We start from the raw sequence: 16,501 nt of genomic DNA, 5'->3' as shown, positions 1-16,501 counted from the left end.
ATTAAGAATAACAGGAACCAGGTTCCTCACTTTCAGAAAAGAGGTACGAATATGAAAAGGGAGGAAACTAGAACACACCCTGTAGTGCTGAACTGGAGCTGGGTATTGGTATAAATTCATGATCTTCAACACATGTAAATATAAAAATAAATGCAGACCTAGAGGTATGTGTGTGTACATATACGGCCACTTAGAGGGTCTGGGAGCAGCCATGAGCACCTGTGGTAACCAGAGCTTAGTTTCCAAATCCCATTTTCCTCTAGAGGAAACCAAGCCTCTTTGGAGAAATGACTGACTCTAGGGCTCAGACAGAAATGTACAAGATGAGTCTAAAACATCTTTCCTTAACAAAAAGTAAGTACTCAAAGAATGATGAAGACATGCCCAAAGTCCATGGGACTTACACTATTGAACTGTACACTTAAAAATGGTTAAGGTGGTAAATTTTATATGTATTCTTTACCACAATAAAGAAAACAAAGATCATGAGTGCCAGCTAGAAGGAGCTTCCATTGGCTAAACTTTGGACAATTTGAACATCAGAATAAATGATGATAAATTGAGTCTCTCAGTGTCTTTCTGTAAGGGCAGCACCAAGAACTGAACATAATGCTTGCACTGTGAACTAACCGGCAGAGGAAACAGTAGGATTATTATTCTACTCTGTTTTGATCAGCAACGTGTATCTGTGCCTATGTGTGTATTATATACGTATATGTGTGTATATATACATGTGCATTGATATACATATATGTTTTGCCACACTGCCCTTCAGAAAGTTTGTACCGATTTAAACTCCTAACAACAGCATAACACTGTTCTAAACTTAGTCAATTTTTATAACAAAGAATTAACTCATTGATGTTTTTTATTTGCATATTTTCTATTATTAGTGGGCCCCGATATGACCTTGGAAGTTAAGTGTGTTTAGAAATAAAACAAGAAATTAAACGTCTCTGAAAGAAGCTGTATTAGTACAAACTGTATGACTGTCAGTAAAATAGGACATATATCAAACATTTTGAAAACTGAAGTTTGCTGAGGCAGGATGGTAATGTAGAAAGGCTGGTTTTAAAATTAAACAAACTAAAGCAAAACTATAAACCAATTAAAATGCAGTACACATCAGATGTCCAAAGGTATAAGAATAGTCCAAGTACAGTGATTTAGGGACATGGCATGAATTGCTTGACGAAAATGGCCCAAATGTTACCAACTGTTAAGAGAAGCTGTTACTCTCATCTTATTCCGGACTCTCCTTTTTTCAGGTATTAAAAGAACCAAATTTGGGAAGAGCTGCATTCCCAGCAGCTTGTGTTCCCCTCCCCTCTGCCTCTCTTGATTCCTTTACTCCACAGTGCCTGTCTCTGCTGGAATCAGCGTCCACACCATGTATTTCTCCCTAGCTTCTGGCCTCCTGCACAGCAAGCTGGTGTTGCTGCTTAGCTCTGGGAGAGCTGACGGGGAGGGGAGGCGCCAGACATCATGCAGGGTCTACTGCCTGTACTCTGTGGGGTGTGGGGCATGACAGCAGGTGAACACTTACGGAGTATTTTACATGCACTTAGCCTATTAATACCATCTCCTTTTCACAGATGAGGAAACAGAGAGGGTAATAAGCAACTTCCCCAAAGTCACATAGCTGGTAAATGACAAGGCCCGGAGAAAGCCCAGAGCTGACTGACTCCTGAGTCCATACTCATTATCGGTATACCACACTGCCTTTTTAAAACCTTAGGTATTTTTCATTTTTTACCCAAATATACATTTTTTCAACCACACAGATAACCCGCCAAATGGTTAATCTGCCTGTAAGGATCAATAGTTGATCATACATCTTCTAGTCTTTAAAAATACTTGAAGACAGTTTCACTGGTTTGCCCTAAGTCTTCTCTTATTAAACAGCCATCGTGCCTTCAAACGTTCCTCACAGGAAATTGATTTTAGTTTTCTCATTGTCCTCGTCTCACTCCACTGAATGAACTTATTTGTCCATGTCTCTAAGTGCAGCACTAAAAACTGAACACAGTGTTTGCTCTGGAAGCTCACTGGCAAAGAAGAGTGGGGCTATCATCCCACTTCATTCTCAACAACAATCATCTATCAATGGAGCCTTCTGTTTATAGCCACAAAACCTTGATGAGTTATATTTAGCTGAAATTAAAGTATTGATAACTTAGTCACAGGCACTGCTAAGCCACTCCTTGCTCATCCTACACTTGTTTAATAGTGAATCTAGTAATCAGTAAGAAGAATGAAAACTAAGTAAATTAGAAACATAAATAAGATAGCCAGTAGACCTACTCTAGAACAAGCTGTTTTCAAGCATTTCCTTAGCAATCTTAGGATACCAACTACTAAAAATCTGTTCCCACCATTAAAAGCATCTACCTCTTCTACACGGCAAGATTATATTTCAAGTTAGGTAGAAAATCTGCTAGATTTTTTATTTACATATAAAATACACATACACACATCTGTTAATATTAAGGGCAAACATACAGTTTATTGCCAAAACCAGGACACTCTGGAGAGTGAAAGAGGGGACACTATTAATAATTACACAGGAAAAATATGGAAACCAGCGCTGTAAAACATGTAAACTGGTCACGACCTAGGGATACGGCCTCCCTATGCATATTAGATGTAACTATGTAAAACATCTGCTTTAAACTAAGGACAAGCTTGAAATTTTCTTCCAAACAAAGGGTGATCAAGAAAAGGTGATCGGGCTTCCCTGGTGGCGCAGTGGTTGGGAGTCCGCCTGCCGATGCGGGGGACATGGGTTCATGCCCCGGTCCGGGATGATCCCGCGTGCCGCGGAGCGGCTGGGCTCGTGAGCCGTGGAGGCTGAGCCTGCGCGTTCGGAGCCTGTGCTCCGCAGCGGGAGAGGCCACAACAGTGAGAGGCCCGCGTACCGCAAAATAAGAAAAAAAAAAAAAAAAAGAAAAGGTGATCACAGCACACCCACTACTGTTTATTTAGCATGCTATCTTTAATATTTACCTTAGGGATGAAAGCAGTACTTAGCGCTTACATAGGTTTCCCTAGAGCTTGTCTCCTTTAACTCTGTTTCCCATACCAGCTCCCTCCTCCCCACACCAAAAGATTTTACATTCCTCAACTAGGTATTTTCTTCACACAGAGGTTTTCAGGAATGCAATATTCATGGTAGGGAAAGGTAGCGAATCTAAACTCAGAAGACTGAGTATCTGTCCAAAGTCTCACGGATAGTAAGTGACAGAGCTGGCACTGGAACCTGTTGGAGTTTTCTTACCACTCAAAGGACTGAATTTAAGCCCAGTTCTGCTATGAAACGTGTAGCTGTTTCTTAAGAAAAGAAGATGGTACTTCTCTCTACCTAACATTAGAACTTTGGATATAAAAGCATGCCCATTTCCAATAAATATCTTGTGAAAACAAAAGGAAGAATTAAAAGATCTGTCTGAAACAAATGCAAGTAAGATAAAGAACAAAAATATTGACATTTAGGGCATAAACCATGAAAGTATCAAAGCTTCTTACTTTAAAGACATGACATCATCCAAGGACACAGGATTGCTCCTCCAAAGAACAAAACCCAGAGGGTGTCCAAATAACATTTAGAAATTGAGAAGATGAGAAGGAGCCAGCAAGAGAGTGATGTCTCAGAAGTGAGGTGAAAAAAAGGGTTTGAGGGTAGAAGTGATCAACTATGTCAAATTCTGTTGAAGGTCAATTGAGAAGAGCTGCTAGTTGACTCTTAGATTTAACAATGTGGATGTGGTAGGGGCTTCCCTGGTGACGCAGGGGTTAAGAATCCGCCTGCCAACGCAGGGGACACGGGTTTGAGCCCTGGTCTGGGAAGGTCCCACATGCCGCAGAGCAACTAAGCCCGTGTGCCACAACTACGGAGTCTGCGCTCTAGAGTCCAAGTGCCACAACTACTGAGCCCACGTGCCACAACTACTGAAGCCCGCGCGCCTAGAGCCCGTGCTCCACAGCAAGAGAAGCCAATGCAATGAGAAGCCTGCGCACCACAGTGAAGAGTAGCCCCTGCTCTCCGCAACTAGAGAAAGCCCGCGCACAGCAACGAAGACTCAACACAGCCAAAAATAAAATAAAATAAAATTTTTTAAAAACTTAAAAAAAAAAAGAATGTGGATGTGGTAGATTGTAAAAAAAAAAAAAATTTTAGGACTACAAATTATTTGCCTCAAATCCCATCAAGAGGTAGAGTCTACTGCAAGTTACATTTACATTTGGCAAACATAATGCAAGCACAGCTTGCAAAGCACTTGTGTAGTGGGGCTTCCCTCTCTCTTGCTACTAGGAACTCTTTCACCACCATGTGAAGAAGCACGCTGGAGATGAAAAACACGTGGCAACTGCCCCAGCTGACAGCAAGCCAACCACCGGACACATAAATGAGGCTATTCTAGCCAGGAAGACCAGCCAGGTCAGCCTCAACCAGAACTGTCTAGAACGGCCCCATAGAATTATAAGCTAATAAAATGGTTTTGTGCTAAGCCACTAAACTTTGGGGTGGTTTGTTATGAAACAAAAACTCAGTGATAAAGCAGTGGATATTGGTGGTATACAAGAGCCATTTGAATGGAGTAGTGGGCATGGAAATCTGATTAGAGCCGGATTAAGAATGAATGGACAGTAAGAGGGGAACACAAGGCCTATGGCTGACACCAGCTGAGCTATGGAGGCTTCCTTTTCAAACAAGGTTATTTTCTCAACCAGGAAACAATACTCTTAGATTGTTTACTAGGTGTTCCCTACCCTCTTCCAAAGCCTCTATAAATAGGTGTGGCGGCACAATGGCAAAATCCTTCTCCTGAAGCCCTTAACTTGGTGCATCCAGTTATGCCCAAGCATACCTCCTCAAAGATGCGGAGCGGAGAGATGGATGAGGGAACTACATACTCCGCTACTTCACTGCCAATAGGCTTTACCAATACATTTTACTTGATATTTACACCTTTCATTAGAGGAATGTGTGTGTGTGTGTGTGTGTGTGTGTGTGTGTACACACACTAATCCTTACAGGGCACCTAATCATCTCTTGACAAGCCTTGGCATGCTCATTACTTCTTATTTTTCAGGTAAATTCTCTGTTTGCAAAAGAACTCTAATTACATTTAAAAGCACTTGTACAAAAAAATTCAAAAAAGTTTTATAAAATGTCAAAAATTCATAAATAACTTACTTGGCAATCCGCAGTTTCCCAACTTCACCTCTTCCAGGGGCTTTAGTCCATTGCTGTGACAAATATTTAGGAACCTAAAACAAAATAAGACACTATTAGACTATGTTTTAGATGCTAACAAATCTTTTTAAACATAAAGTGATATACGGCTTCTATATATACTTTCTGTCTGTAATAATTGCTAATTAAGTAGCAAGCTCTCATTATACGTTTTGCACTAAAGAGGTACTAAGATATGTAAGAAATGATCTTAGCTCTCAGTGTTTAAAGTCAGTCGAGTTGATGACACAAAACTAAAACTGGTCATATAACTTAACAATAATGAAGTGCTAATTTATGTTCCCAGATAAGTCCAATAAAAGTTCAGAGATGAGAAAGGCTACCAAAAGAGGCTTCTTGGAGGAGCATAACATTCTGACATGATATTATTATTATTTGTGTGTGTGTGTGTGTGTGTGTGTGTGTGGTACGCAGGCCTCTCACTGCTGTGGCCTCTCCCATTGCGGAGCACAGGCTCCGGACGCACAGGCTCAGTGGCCACGGCTCACGGGCCCAGCCGCTCCGCGGCATGTGGGATCTTCCCGGACCAGGGCACGAACCCGTGTCCCCTGCATCAGCAGGTGGACTCTCTACCACTGCGCTACCAGGGCGCCACCTGACATGATATTATTTAGAGACACTACTGAGCTTAAGATGATTCAAAAGTCATATTTTATATTTTTATATATTTTACATATATTTATTATGTATAAGATTATAACTGACCAATATGATGAAGGATCTGCTGAAATAAAAGAAATTATTCAATATAACAGCTAGCAGTTATATAATAGTACTTTCCTGACACTTATATGCATTTTTATACATTTATACCTCACGTCTCTACAGGGAACTTTTTTTAAAATTAATTAATTAATTTTATTTTTGGCTGAGTTGGGTCTTCGTTACTGCATGTGGGCTTTCTCTAGTTGTGGTGAGCGGGGGCTACTCTTCTTTGCAGTGCGCGGGCTTCTCATTACAGTGGCTTCTTGTTGCGGAGCACAGGCTCTAGGCGTGCTGGCTTCAGTAGTTGTGGCACGCAGGCTCAGTAGCTGTGACTTGTGAGCTCTAGAGCACAGGCTCAGTCGTTGTGGCACACGGGCTTAGCTGCTCCATGGCATGTGGAATCTTCCCAGACCAGGGCTCGAACCCGTGTCCCCTGCATTGGCAGGCGGATTCCTAACCACTGCACCACCAGGGAATATCCCCATTTTCCAGATTATGAATTTGGAGCACCCAGGGATTATAAAATTTAGCCAAGGGTATATAATTAGCAAATGAGGAGCCAGGATTCAAATCCAGGCAGTGTGGTTCCAGCATCTATGTTCTTAACTGTGTTGTGTCTGAAATTAGATATATGTAATCAGAAGGGTTTTAATTCTCAAAAAGATTAAGGGAATATATGCTGAATGTCTACTACGGATCTTATCTCATTTCTTCTAACAAGTAGTTTGAACTCGGGAATCAGTACGTACTTTTAAGGTATGCTCCATACTTTATATGTACACGTAAAGTATGAAGCATAATGCCTCACACAAACAAGCATTCAGTGAGCGTCAGGTGTCATTATTATTTCCCATAGTAATCCTGGAATGATAACATGAACATGAATGTGTAACTGAGTCAGAGAGACCTTCCAAGGCTGGAAAGGAAAAAAAAATTCTATCTAGCACAATTTCTTTTGCAAAAAGAACCACTTGACCATTAGTCAAACAAACAGCAGTGCTCTGGATATAGTAAAAATTCAAGAATAAAAGAAGATCCTAAAGGTACTTGTTCATTCTTTACACTGAACTATACTGAACAACTACCGTGTCAGACAATATGCTAGAAAAGATGAAGGGGAAGGGAGCCAACAGTGTCAGGAACAGGGCTACACATGTTACACCCACACTATGCCATTTAATCCTCCCAATCACCCTGCAAAATTGCTGCCGCTCTCCTCATTCTATAGATAAGAAAACCGAGGCTCGGGGGTTGAAATAACATGGTTACCTAGTATCAGCCACGAGAGGCCTCCAGATCGGTCAGATGCTCTCTTTGTTATACAACTAAATAAGAGTATGTAAAAGGTCCTAAAGGAAAAGGGGTTTTGAAGATTCCACATCTTAAAGTTTCAACTACACTGCACTCCACTTATTCATGCATGCTTAGAGGATTTGGCAAACTCCTTCTGCTAACTGTATCTACCTATTAGGTCTCCTTTGACTACCAATGAGAAGAAAACCCACTTAGTCATACAGAGGATTTACTGGCAAAAGTAACTAAAAATTCCAGAGGTAGTTTTAAAGTGGCTTGATTAAGGGCTCAAATGATGTAACCAGGCCTCTTTCACCATCTCTCATCTCTTCTCACCACACTGACTCACTTCTTTGACAGCCTTCCCCCTTGTGTAGCAAGATGGCTGAAAGCCGCTCCTGAAGAGCAAGAGTTCTCCTTCCCCAAATCCCCAGCAGAACTGTAATTGTCTCTCGCGGCTTTGACTAGGTCATGTGTCCTTCCTTGGGCCTATTACTGAACCCACAGATGAGATCCTTGCACTGTCAGCCTGAGTCAACGGCACCTCTGGTGAGGGACAGTCAACGCCATTAGAATCACACAGACTGAAGAGAGAGCACTAAGTAAGTGTTGTTACAGTGTCAGAGCAAGAGGATACTGGTTAGTCAAAGAAGCAAATGTCAACATTACCTGTCAGAACTAAATACAAGATCTGAAACTGATCTGGACAAATACTGTTACAACATCAAATAAAACCCTGAATCCTTGAACTATGTAAATTATTCCCTCACGGCCTCAATCTTGAAATACTGCCTAACAAGTGAGCCTTTGCTTCTTGCTTATCTTTGATTTTTAGCCCCAGGGAACCTTCTTGTCAATTACTCTAACACAAAGAGAAAATTATGTTCTACAGATAGCAGCCTACTCTACCCAGCATCACAAGCTGTACTCCCTAACGAAGTCTTTAGGGGAAGGATGGTGGCTTTTCTTCATCATATTCCAAGTTACTGATTCAAATCAGCCCTGCATTTACATAGCGTAAAACTTTCTCGTTATCAGTAACAGTACCCCTCTCCGCAAACTGTATTTCAAGGAACAATTCTGACCACCACCTCCTAACTTCCTGGCCCTTTCCTCAGTACTTCGACTCCAACCATTCTTCCATCCCTCAAATCATAGACTCTACATCTGTACCCTGTCCCTGTCTGCTTATGTCCTCACGCCTCTCTTTAACGGAGCTACATTTCACAACCCATCATTATAACCATTCTCTTGCCCCTAACTCCCTCCATCATACTGGCCTGGCAGAACCTAATCCTGATTAAAGCCAAGCTATACTACTACTTATTTTATTAATTTATCTATTTATTGTTTTATTTGATCGTGCTCTATTCTTCCTCTACACTTGCACCTGAGCAGCTGAAGAAAAACAATCATGCTCAACGGTCTCCCTTGAAATACACGGCTACTAACATCAAGTAAGCCCTTCAAGATGCCAGGCAATTAATTTAACGACCTCCCTGGTCAATTCTCACCTGCAGTGGGAAAGCCACTGCAGACAGGTCATATGTTCTTTTCACTCCTCAAATATGTAACACTTCTTCCTTCCTCTTCCACTGAGGAAAGACGAACAATCAAAAGGATACTTCCAAATCTACCACTTAGGACTTCCCTGGCAGTCCTGTGGTTAAGTCTCTGAGATTCCACTGCACGGGGCGCGGGTTCGACTCCGCATGCCTTGAGAACTCAGATCCTGCATGCCATACCGCTTGGCCAAAAAATCAATCAGTCAGTCAGTCAATCAATCAATCTACCGCTTAGCCACAGGTGGGGCCTTTACTCTGCTTTCCCCTTTTAACAGGTGAACTATGTATGGCCAATCCCTCCAGGTGTGCACTGAATTTTTCCCTGTAGTCTAATCAAGGACAGCTTTCTTTCAATTCTACCCTTTCCTCCACTCCCTTTACGTAGTCATTCCCCCATCGCAGTAACAATGATGATGGTGAGAGCTAACACTCAGAGCGCTTACTAAATGTGGCAGAAGACTCTAAGATGGCCCCCAATGATCCCCACCTCCTGATATTCACACCCTTGGGTAACTGCCTCTCCCTGGGTGAGAACAGGACCTGTGACTTCCTTCTGGTCGATGCAATATGGCAAAGGTGATGGATGGGATGTTACTTCTGGGATTAGGTTACATCAGATTGTGATCTCTGTCTTGCTTTGAAGCCCATGCGGCAGGAAACTAAGGGCAGGCTCCAGCCGACAGTCAGCTAGGAATTTAGGCCCTCGGTCCCACAACCTTAGAGGAACTGAATTCTGCCAGCCACGGAACCTTGGAAACAATCTTTCCCCAGGCACAGCTTCAGCTGAGAGTCCAGCCCTGGCTGACACCCGGACTGCATCCTGTGAAAGACTCTGAAGCAGAGGACCCAGGTAAGCCACACCAGGACTCCTGATCCACAGAAACTATGAAATAATAAATGCACACTATTTTAAGCTACTAAGCCTGGGGTGATAATGTTATATAGCAATAGATAACTAACACATTAAGTGACAAGCACTCTTTTAAATATATTAACCATTTAACTCTCACACAATCCTTTTATTGTCTCCATTTTACAAATGAGGAAACTGAGGCACAGGGAGGTTAGCAAAGTAATTCATGATCACACACCTGGTAAGGGCAGGCTCTGAAGTTCTTTCCAGCCACTGTCCCGTCTCTCTGCCTCTCTACAGCAAAGCTCTTGGAAGAGCCGTCTCTGCTGGCTGACTACAGTTCCTCCTCTGCCACTTTGTTCTGCTCTAGACAGGCTTCCCTGCTACTACTCTGCTGAAACTGGTTCCCATGGTTACAAAAGCTCGCCATATCGCCAAGCCAATGTTTAGTCCTCGTCTTGCAGACCTATCAACAATATTTGAGAACTTACTGTTTCCTCCTTCTTCAAACACTTTCTTTACTTGGCTTCACGTCACTCCAATCTCTCTGGATTTTCCTCCTACTTCTCTGGACTCTCCTTTTTTGGTCTCCACACATCTAGATTCTCATCTTCCTGACCTCTTAACCTCAGAGGGCCCTGATTTCAGTCCTCAGACCTTTCTTCTTCTCTATCCACACTCAATCTTATGTAATCTCATCCAATCTCTTGACTTTAAATACCCTCTGTATATTGACAACTCCCAAATTTATAGCTCTCCCCTCCAAATTCCAACTTATATATTCAACTGCCTACTCAAACTCTCCATCTGAATATTCACTAGATATTTCAAACTCAAAATATCCACACCAGAACTCTTATTTCTCCCTCATAAACCTGTTCCTCCTGCAATTTTCCTATCTCAGTAAAAGTCGACTCCGTCCTTCCAGGCACTCAGTCTGAAACTGGAGTTACCCTCAAATAGCTCCTTTTTTCTCACATTCCACATCCAATTAACTGACATAGCCTGTCAGCAACACCTTCAAATTATATCCGGACTCCATGTCCTTCTCACCAATTCCAGGGTTACCAGCCTAATCGAAGTCACCATCATCTCTTGTAACAGCCATCTCTTACTGTAATAGCCTCCTGATTCCCTTGCTTCCACTCTTGTCCATGCACACTTCAGTCTCAGTACAGCAGCCAGAGTGACCATATTAAAACCAAAGTCACATGATACTGTCCTGCTCAAAGCCTTTCAATTTAACAGACATCTACATAGTGCTTAACATGTGCCAGGTACTTTTCTAAGCACTTTAAAATTTTACTTCACTTAATCCTCATAACAACTCTATTATTATTCCATTTTGCAGATGAAGAAACGAAGGCACCAAAAAGTTATCATTTGTCCAAAGTCTCACAATTACTAGCGGTGGGAAGCCAGGATTCTAACCTAGGCAGTCTAGCTCCACAATCAGCATGCCAAGCTGCCTCTCTAGGGCTACTCGCTTCCCATGGCACTCATTGTAAAAATCCTCTATCATGTCTTAGATGATTCAGCCCTCTGCAATCCATGGCCTCATGGATCTATGGATTCATGACCCTCCTACTGCCTTCACTCACTTGACTCTAATCACACAGATCTGTGAACATTCCCAACACCATCCCAGCCGAGGGCCTTTGATTCGTGGTTACTTCTGTCTGGAATGCTCTTCCTCCAGATATCTGAAGGGCATCCCCATAACTTCCTTCAGGTCTCTGCTCAAGGCCCACCTTATCAGTGAGGCCCTTCCCCACGCCATTAAAATAGCATCCTCAGCTACCTTCTACACCTTTTACCCTTTTTCTTCAGAGCACTTATCACCTGCTATATACATATCTGTTTACTGTCCATTCTCCCTCCCCATTAGAATGCAATCTGCACGAGGTAGATATTTTGTGTGTTTTGTTTACTGCCACATCCCTAGCATCTAGAATAGCCTGGCACACAGTAGGAACAGAGTTATTATTTTAATGACTGGATATTGTTGAAGAAATGTTAGTGTAATGAAAATGATGGTGTTATTAGGATAAATCCAGCATACAGAATTTAATTTTAATAACTTTCACTGCATTCTCAAAGGGAAACCTTATTTCAGATATCTACCTTAAAATAAGGGGGAAGAGAGGAAAACACCAACAGTAGAGTGGAGCATTTTCCAACCTGCCACTGTCCCCTCATTGCTGGTTCCCTGAAATGTTATTAAGATAAAGGGAAGAAAAGAATGTTCTGGAGCTCTTGAGGCTTCCTTGGTGGTGCAGTGGTTAAGAATTCGCCTGCCAATGCAGGGGACATGGGTTCGATCCCTGGTCCAGGAAGATCCCACATGCCACGGAGCAACTAAGCCTGTGCGCCACAACTACTGAGCCTGTGCTCTAGAGCCCGTGAGCCACAACTGTTGAGCCCGCATGCCACAACTACTGAGCCTGCACTCTAGAGCCTGTAAGCCACAACTACTGAAGCCCATGTGCCTAGAGCCTGTGCTCCACAACAAGAGAAGCCACCGCAGTGAGAAGCCCGCGCACCACAACGAAGAGTAGCCCCCGCTCGCCACAACTAGAGAAAGCCTGCGTGCAGCAACGGAGACCCAACACAGCCAAAAATAAATTAATTAATCAATTTTTAAAAAAAAGAATGTTCTGGAGCTCTTGATGAGACCACTGTTCTTCAATACATTAACCAGTTCAGAAGATTCTATGATCAAACTGCTGGAGAATACAATTTAGGCCACCAAACAACAAGACAATAGTTCTAAGTGAAGTAAGTATATATCATACACTAAAACAAATTTAAGAATCAAATCCAGTACAATAATTGTATCTAATACAAGCAATTGCCAACTAAAACAAAGATTACGTCCCAGAAGTTAATTGATAAAAAAAAGTTTGGAACTCATACTGCATTGTCATCATTATTATAATAAAACTGTAAGTTCCCATGGAACTTCCCTGGTGGTCCAGTGGTTAAGACTCTGCGCTTCCAGCTGCAGGGGGCGCGGGTTCAGTCCCTGGTCGGGGAACTAAGACCTGGCATGCTGCGTGCAATGTGGCCAAAAAAAAGGAAAAAAGTAAGTTCCCAGGTAAGCCTACCAGCTTATTTAATTCAAAAGGTTGCCAAAATACTATACCCTTGTAATGAAAAATAGAATACAATGAGGATACTATGTCAATCATATATAACTTTCTACACCAAGAGCTTATGGAAATAGGCTTCCCAGAAGTCCCAGCCCATTAAGTTGTGAAAAAAAGAGGTAGAAGGAAAAGGAAAAATAATGGTATACATGGTTCCAAGGCTCCAAAATACTTTTTTTTGGACAGCTGATATTTTTATTTTAATTTTATTTTTAAGATTTAATTTTATTTATTTTTGGCTGCGTTGGGTCTTCGTTGCTGCACGCAGGCTTTCTCTAGTTGTGGCGAGCGGGGGCTACTCTCTGTTGCGGTGTTCGGGCTTCTCTTGTTGCCCTAGGCTCATGGTCAGTAGTTGTGGCGCGCAGGCTCTAGAGCGCAGGCTCAGTAGTTGTGGTGTGCGGGCTTAGTTGCTCCGTGGCATGTGGGATCTTCCCAGGGACCAGGATGGAACCCATGTCCCCTGCAGTGGTAGGCAGATTCTTATCCACTGCGCCTCCAGGGAAGCCCCTGGACAGCTGATATTTTTAATTAAAACATTATATTTTATTTTTAAGGTGTACAACATGATGATTTGATATATGCAGTGAAATGATTACGCTAGTCAAGCTAATTAACATATCGTCTCCTCACATAATTACCTTTGTTTCTGGATGAGAACACCTGAATTCTATTCTTAGTAAATTTCCGCAAAACACTCTTGTCAACATGTCACTTGTGAGATATCTGTGTTGTTTCCACTGTCTACACATTCATTAAAGAAAATGAGATGGAGACAAGATAATGGGTACAGCGATGTTTTCTCAGATTTCCCAAGACCAGAAAATGACTCACTTAAGCATTATTTCCTCAGGGAAACTCCCTTGACCTCCCAAACTAAGTCAAGTTCCTTTGCTATTCATACTCACACAACAGTACTCCTTGCTTCAGTGCCCTCCCTCATCTGTCTGGAACTGCCTTCATTAGGACTTGACTGATGTCTCTCTCCAGCACAGACTACAGATCCGAGTTTACAGAGCCCAGGCCTGTCTGTTCTTGCTCACCATAACACACTCAGAGCCCAGAACAATGACTGGCGATCACTGAAAGCTTGTTGGATGAATCAATCCGCTCGCTCAAGCTACAGGTCAATTTTAAGGTCAACAGTGCCTTTGAATCCAAGGTGCTAAGGTGATATATACAGTAGTTACTCCCCTAAGCTTGTTTGCCAACTTTGCGTCATCAAATATCCAGTTCCCCAACTACTAGTCTCCAAAGCCCTGTTTCTCCCAGAGTACTGGACACTGTATTAGACAGTGATGTGACACCCTTTTCCTCGTTTAGGATTGAAGGCCTTATTCCCCTAGCTGCTGGGAGTGACCACAGAGAGCCCTCAGCTGTTAGCTCTCTGTGGAATTGCCTCCACTGAAGACAGGTCCTTTGGCCACGATCGCCCACTGTTCCTGGGGCAAACCACCCTGTGCCCAATCCTGCATAAGTCCTTTTCCTTCCACAGGTGATGATCCCAGGAGCACTCCATAACAAACCTCTGCATGCTAACCTTCTCCTCAGAACCAGCTTCCCTGGGAACCCAACCTATGACGGGCAGCTTCTACTCACACGTTTACTTGAAGGTCAACATATGGAGCTGACAAGACCTAAGGCCATAAAAACAGTCCCAGGGCTTCCCTGGTGGCGCCGTGGTTGAGAGTCTGTCTGCCGATGCAGGGGACACGGCTTCGTGCCCCGGTCCAGGAGGATCCCGCATGCTGCGGAGCGGCTGGGCCCGTGAGCCATGACTGCTGAGCCTGCGTGTCCGGAGCCTGTGCTCCGCAGCGGGAGGGGCCACCACAGTGAGAGGCCCGCTTACCGTAAAAAAACAAAAAACAAAACAAAACAAAAAAAACACAAAGTCCCCCACCTCACCTCTGGTCTCCAGGGAGATGATTCATTAAAGAGAACCAAAGGGAAAAAAAGACATTTCCTGGGCTTCCCTGGTGGCGCAGTGGTTAAGGGTCCGTCTGCAAATGCAGCGTACATGGGTTCGTGGCCCCGTTCGGGAAGATCCCACATGCCATGGAGCGGCTGGGCCCGTGAGCCATGGCCGCGGAGCCTGTGCGTCCAGAGCCTGTGCTCCGCAACGGGAGAGGCCACAACAGTGAGAGGCCCACTTACCGCAAAAAAAAAAAAAAAAAAGACATTTCCTATTCCTGGCATAAGCTTTGTAGCCAAACAGACCTAAATTTGAATTACTGTTCCATGCTTGGGCAAGATAATTAACCTCCCTAGGCCTCAATTTTATCATCTGAAAAATATAATTAGTACCTACTTCACAGGTTTGCTGTGTAAAATACTTGGTACATTATAAATATAAGTTCCTTTTTCTCCTGCAAGACTTCGGGGTATCACCCATTCCGGTTTCATCTCTCCTTGGTACATTGCTTTCTCTCTGGCTGCCAATGTCCAACTGTTTAACTGTCTGTGAAAAAATAAAAGTTGAGCTTGGTGGCATTTGAGTTGTTGAATGGAGGACCCAATATTCACAGGGGATGGTGTCCATCTCTCTTGTCCTGATCCTCTCCTCCAACAAGTATCAATCAAAATGCTTATAAGAGGAAGGCTGATGGGGCTTGAAACACACCTTTTTGCTGGCTAGGGAGCTGTTGGTTGGACCCATTGCAGCGCTTGTCAATACCTCCACCTGTCCATTTCCCTCAAAAGATAGCATTTCTTATAATTCAAGCTCCAGTATGATATTCATTACTTACAAAACCCCCACCACTCCTAAAAACCCTGCCAGCTGTATCTCCCCCTCTTCCCCATCAGGTACCCTACCCTCCTGCCAATCATAACTAGATAAGATGATTTTTTTCCAGAAGTCTAAATATTGGAAGCTGAGCTTCCCTGGTGGTACAGTGGTTGAGAATCCACCTGCCAGTGCAGTGGACACGGGTTCGAGCCCTGGTCCGGGAAGATCCCACATGCCGCGGAGGAACAAAGCCCGTGCGCCACAACTACTGAGCCTGTGCTCTAGAGCCAATGAGCCACAACTACTGAGCCCACGTGCCACAACTACTGAAGCCCGCGTGCCTAGAGCCCGTGCTCCACAACGAGAAAACACCGCAATGAGAAGCCCTCGCCCCGCAACGAAGAATAGCCCTCACTTGCCGCAACTAGAGAAAAGCCTGCGTGTGGCAACGGAGACCCAATGCAGACAAAAATAAATAAATAAATTTTAAATAAATATTGGAAGCCAAACAAAAGAACTATGCTAAAATTTTTTTAAGTATCATTTTTAGATCCTGATTTGGTACCGGGTGTGTAGTAGTAGTGTGACCAGCTGGCAACCTAACAGTGGCATAGACTAAGCAACAGAAATAGGGCAATGCAAACTACAAGGGACTAGCTCCCTGACCAGGTGAAAACTGCGGCTGTTTATGTTTCTTAGCAGGTGGCATCTATTGTGAAGTTAAATCCAATCATGTCTATTATCTACCAAAACTCATTTAGATCATCATTCTCTTGTAGATTTAAGATATTCAAAACTCCAGAAATGGCATTTCATTAGGCCAGAACAGTTACAGGTAGTGGATATTCTGGTACACAATCTTCCACTATATTTGCCTTTTCCTGAACACACTCACCAGCCCTGCTGGGAAGTCTTTTCTAACTAATCAACTCCATAGGCTCTTCTTAAATGTTA

At 43.1% G+C, this 16,501-nt stretch overlaps 1 protein-coding gene across 1 annotated transcript in view; it reads right to left on the bottom strand.

Moving 5' to 3' along the window:
• GTF2F2 (general transcription factor IIF subunit 2) overlaps positions 1 to 16,501 on the bottom strand; it is a 150,464-nt gene that overhangs the window by 130,543 nt on the left and 3,420 nt on the right. The window contains exon 2 of the mRNA XM_067713652.1: positions 5,198 to 5,271. Within this exon, the coding sequence (XP_067569753.1) occupies positions 5,198 to 5,271 (74 nt within the window). The remainder of the gene's footprint in view (positions 1 to 5,197; positions 5,272 to 16,501) is intronic.

This window comes from Pseudorca crassidens, chromosome 18 (assembly GCF_039906515.1).
Source record: "Pseudorca crassidens isolate mPseCra1 chromosome 18, mPseCra1.hap1, whole genome shotgun sequence".
Lineage (NCBI taxonomy): Eukaryota > Metazoa > Chordata > Mammalia > Artiodactyla > Delphinidae > Pseudorca > Pseudorca crassidens.
This window is presented reverse-complemented; position numbering and strand designations above follow the sequence as displayed.